Source organism: Corvus brachyrhynchos, unplaced genomic scaffold (genome assembly GCF_000691975.1).
Source record: "Corvus brachyrhynchos isolate BGI_N302 unplaced genomic scaffold, ASM69197v1 scaffold152, whole genome shotgun sequence".
Lineage (NCBI taxonomy): Eukaryota > Metazoa > Chordata > Aves > Passeriformes > Corvidae > Corvus > Corvus brachyrhynchos.
In genome coordinates this window covers 7,508,207-7,512,320 of record NW_008237447.1, presented here as the reverse complement: position 1 = coordinate 7,512,320, position 4,114 = coordinate 7,508,207, and the positions used below count along the sequence as shown (strand labels likewise).

Genomic DNA, 4,114 nt, shown 5'->3' with positions numbered 1-4,114 from the left:
CTCGTTACCACATCTTGGTGCCAAGCACTTCTGAAGGCCAGCGCATTCTCTCTCCCTGCAGAGAGCACATGAGATGTTGGGGGTTGCATTCAAAAGACACAGATCTATAGTGCAGTGTGTTATAAACAAGGCACAGTGGGCTCCATGATTAATTCAGACAGCAGGCTCTGGGATATATGAGCGTGGGAGGTGGAAAGGTTCCGTCTCTGCTGTGGGCACGGTGACCACGCACGGTGACTGCTGCACCTGTGCGCAGCCTGAAGGACCTCAGCATAAAGGATCAGGCCAAAGCCTCCAGCATTCATCTCTGAGAAACACCTAGAAGGAAAAAGACCAACCTCAATGTCAACTCAGATGTTACACTCGTGTAATCATATTTTTAGTTCTCTCATGCTGAGGTTTCTGTTTCTGATGGACAAAAGATATTGATGTAGTCATGTGTAGATTACCAGCTCTGTTTCCAAAGTTCTTCAAGATCAGTCATGCTGCTATCTCAACTCTTCCCCAAGGTACTTATTTTGGCAATTTTTTCTTTCTTTTTCTGTTCTTTCTAGTTGACCAGCAGCAGAAAAGTGAGGGTGGTGAGGAGACACAGAACTTAAGCCCTCACGAGAGCTTTGACAAATCACAGTTAAATGACTGTCCAAGAGATTCCGGCTGCTACATCTCATCAGAAAATTCAGATAATGGTAAAGAAGAAGCAGACCCAGAAGCCCTGTCTGACATGGTGCAGTCAGTAACAATCAGTGAGTCAAACTGATTTGGTCCTGCTGCTTTTCTGCAGATTTTCAGAAAAAACAATCACATTTGTCAGTATGGTGGCACAGAAGCAGGACACAAAATATTCTCAACACTGAAAATCTACTTTTGTCTGATTCATGATGCTCTAAACTGTTTAATATGTGGAGACTTGATAGCTCAATGTTAACTGATAATAAGAATTTTTCATGTTTTTCTTTTCTATGAATCCACAGGTATTTCCCTGAAAAAGTTTATACAAAAGTATTTATAAATATTTGTACAGCAAATGCATTTTCTATAATAATAACAAATTTTTTTAGGTAGTGTTCATAATCTGGAGATGTTATTTCTGGAACTGTCCAAAATGTAAATATTGTACATATTTATTTTAAAAATATATGGATTAATCACACTGTCTCTATTTTCAGCTGTTTTGCTGATTTATATACAGAATGTATTTTCACTGCTATATCATCATAACAAAAAGGTGGATACAGTCACACCCGACTTTGAAAAGTACCAAGCCAGTTCTCTATAATATTGAAGCTGTTTCACACCACTTTTCTCCAAAACGAGCTCCAAAGTAGACTGTCATTTCCTGTACTTTTGCCTGGAAGCATGAGAGAACTGCAGGGTGAATCTGAATTCAGCTCTCTGTGGTCCTTATCTTGTGGATGAACAGAGCCAACCCAATGGCCTATGCAGTGGCAATTTTTTTTTATGGTTCTTTTCACACCTGTTCTCATTTGTCCCAAGCATTATACAGAGAATGCAACCTCAGAGAAAAAAAAAAAATCAGGATCAATGCTATGCTTTTATGATAACTTTTTGTGAAGATGTTGCCTTTTGTGTGTGGTGTGAAGTTTGTTAATAGAGTATTTGTTTGTATACAAAAACTTGGAAGCTAACATGGTTATTGTGCATGATTGTCTTTCATATGAGATTTTATTGTCTTTTCCCATTATATTTCACACTGGAATACACATTTTAACTGCCTATCTTCTTTTAGAGTACTTCCTTCAATAATAAACAAAATCATGTGTTTAAGCCGTTTAAAAACTACTTGATTTTTAATGTGGTCATTACATTTCAAAGACTGCTCTCTTCTAAGACTAACACAGTAAATGGCAACTCCACTGAGCATTTTTAGCATGCATAATAATCTGTGTATCAAATCAATAGAGAGACTTTTTACTCACTCATTAGCCACACAATTTTTATAATTTAAGGTATTTCCCATTTATGTTAAAAAGTTTCCACATATTGCTGACAGCTTGAAAGAAAATCACCTTCAGAAGAGATGAAACACAGAAAGTTCCACCCCGAAAAGAGTATTTCTGAAGAAGCTATAAACAAATGGAAAGCTTTTCTCCCTTTTGTTTTCTTTTTCTTTTCCCCAGTGTGTTTTCTGTACTTTTCATGACTTCTCAAATGACTACTGCTGTCAGACTCTTAATGCACAGATCTGCTTTGAAGGCTGTAGTATAAACATTGCAATTTTAGAAAATTGCATTAGTAAGGTTTCAAAGATTTGGAGTAAATAAACGGTGTTTAGAAAAATAAACCAGAAAGGGAGCTACTATGATTTGTTTCTGGTTTTAATGTACTTTTCATACCAGCAACAAATGTCATCATAGAGCAGCAATGACCCCATACTGCCAGGCATGGTGGGGATGCAGAACACTTGGTGGGATGAAGGATGTGAGAACTTGTTTCAAGCAGCTATATTTGTTTCTTAATGCTTTTCCAGCCAGTAGTGTGTCATGACATGCAGTACTGACATTACTTAATATGACTTCTGAAGTAATGGATTTGGATTGGCTTCTATCATCTCCTCATTCAAGAGAAGGACTAAATGCAGCTTGAATTCCTCTGAGAGGGCCTTATCTTTTGGCCTTTGTGGCAGAGGCACTTAGTCTTCAGGTTCTACCTAGACATCTACAAAATGGCTGAACCTGTAAAAGTATGTTGAGGTGAGCTTAAATATAATTGTGACTGTCAAGAAGCAGCTAAGTCAGCTGGGTCAAGGACTAACAACCACAGAGACCAGAGCCGTACCATGATATAAATACTCTGAGAAATGTTAATTTGCAGAGGTTTGCAAATGAAAATAGGCCTCCCTAGCTAGTTGCAGTGAGACAGGCAAAGCTGAGCGAAATACCCAACAGGTGCTTTGTTTTACAGGAATTAAATTCTGCCTATTGGACTGATGTAAAGTTAAGTAGTTGGGAATGAAGGGCATGAGCTGTAACACCTCCAGTCTCTAATCAGTAGGGCTTTGTCCACAGGGCTTCTTATTTAGAAAAATATATCAACTGAAAGCTTGTTTGAGACTTTTGTAACTTCCTGCAAAGGCAGAGCAGATTAGATCTCAAACTGAGACACTTCCTCTCTGTTCTGAGAAAAAAAATGAGGAAATTTTGTGACACAAAGAAAAAAAGAAGTGTTTCCTACAAGAAGCAGACCCAACTTTCTTTCGTCTCTTGGTGGTCTCATCAATCACACTGATCACGGATTAAACTGTTAGTAAAAGCAGAAGCATTTCTCCAACTGGTTTAAGTGCTGGGTAGTCTGAATAAAAGAATATTCTAGGAACTCTTGGAAAAAGTCTGGTGGAGATCTGAGTGACTTTTGAGTAATCTTTAAAATTTCCCTGAGATAGGGAAGAGAGGAAAGCAGTAGAGGTTTTGTTCTTCTCTGTCACTTGCTCAAGAGTGTCATGTGCCTTTTCATTTTTATTAACCTTCTTCTACAATTAAGGAGTACTAAAACACTGGTGAATCTCTTATTTGGAGCCTGTTCCCTGCAGTTACAAAGAGGTGCAAAACCAGTCAGTAACAGCAGAGGCAAAGCTAAGGAGGGCAGCCCTTCTAGCCTTTAGGCAGTGGGGATTTCCTGGCTGCACAGGGCTGCAGTGCAGGTGCAGCAGACTCCTCCAGGGCTGACACGTGTGCTGCTGCTGCCCACAGCAGAAAGCCACAACTCAGAAAGACTTTGGTGACCCACCCCTCCCCCCCAAAAAAAAAAAAAAATTCAGGTGGTGGCAGGCCCCTTCCTCCCAAAGCAAAACCATTTCTGGTCAAAGTTAGCAGTGTTTAACAGTGCTGCCCCATGCTCAGCCCCATTTGACTGCCATCCATAGCTGGCATCACGTTAAAGGAGGGCTGCTCTACCATCAAAGAAGGGAGCTGAGTGCCAGGCCACAGCCCTATGATCCATGTGGATGAGCCTGCAGATCCCGGGAGACAGTGTCCTGCTCTCCAGAGTTTGTAACAACACTTCTAAAAGTCAGAGTGTATAAACACAGCATGTAGGGGATACCAACAAGGAGAGGTTTGCTTTCATTTTGCTGAGGTGCCTGTGAGCACAGGCA

At 40.0% G+C, this 4,114-nt stretch overlaps 1 protein-coding gene across 3 annotated transcripts in view; it reads left to right on the top strand.

Moving 5' to 3' along the window:
* Positions 1-1,803, top strand: part of LOC103613710 (SAM domain-containing protein SAMSN-1) — an 83,051-nt gene extending 81,248 nt beyond the window's left edge. For all 3 annotated transcript variants that reach the window (XM_017731521.1, XM_017731520.1, XM_008631540.2), the window contains one exon: positions 555-1,803. In XM_017731521.1, coding sequence (XP_017587010.1) covers positions 555-760 — 206 coding nt within the window. In that variant the 3' untranslated portion in view covers positions 761-1,803. The remainder of the gene's footprint in view (positions 1-554) is intronic.
* Positions 1,804-4,114: the final 2,311 nt, after the last annotated feature.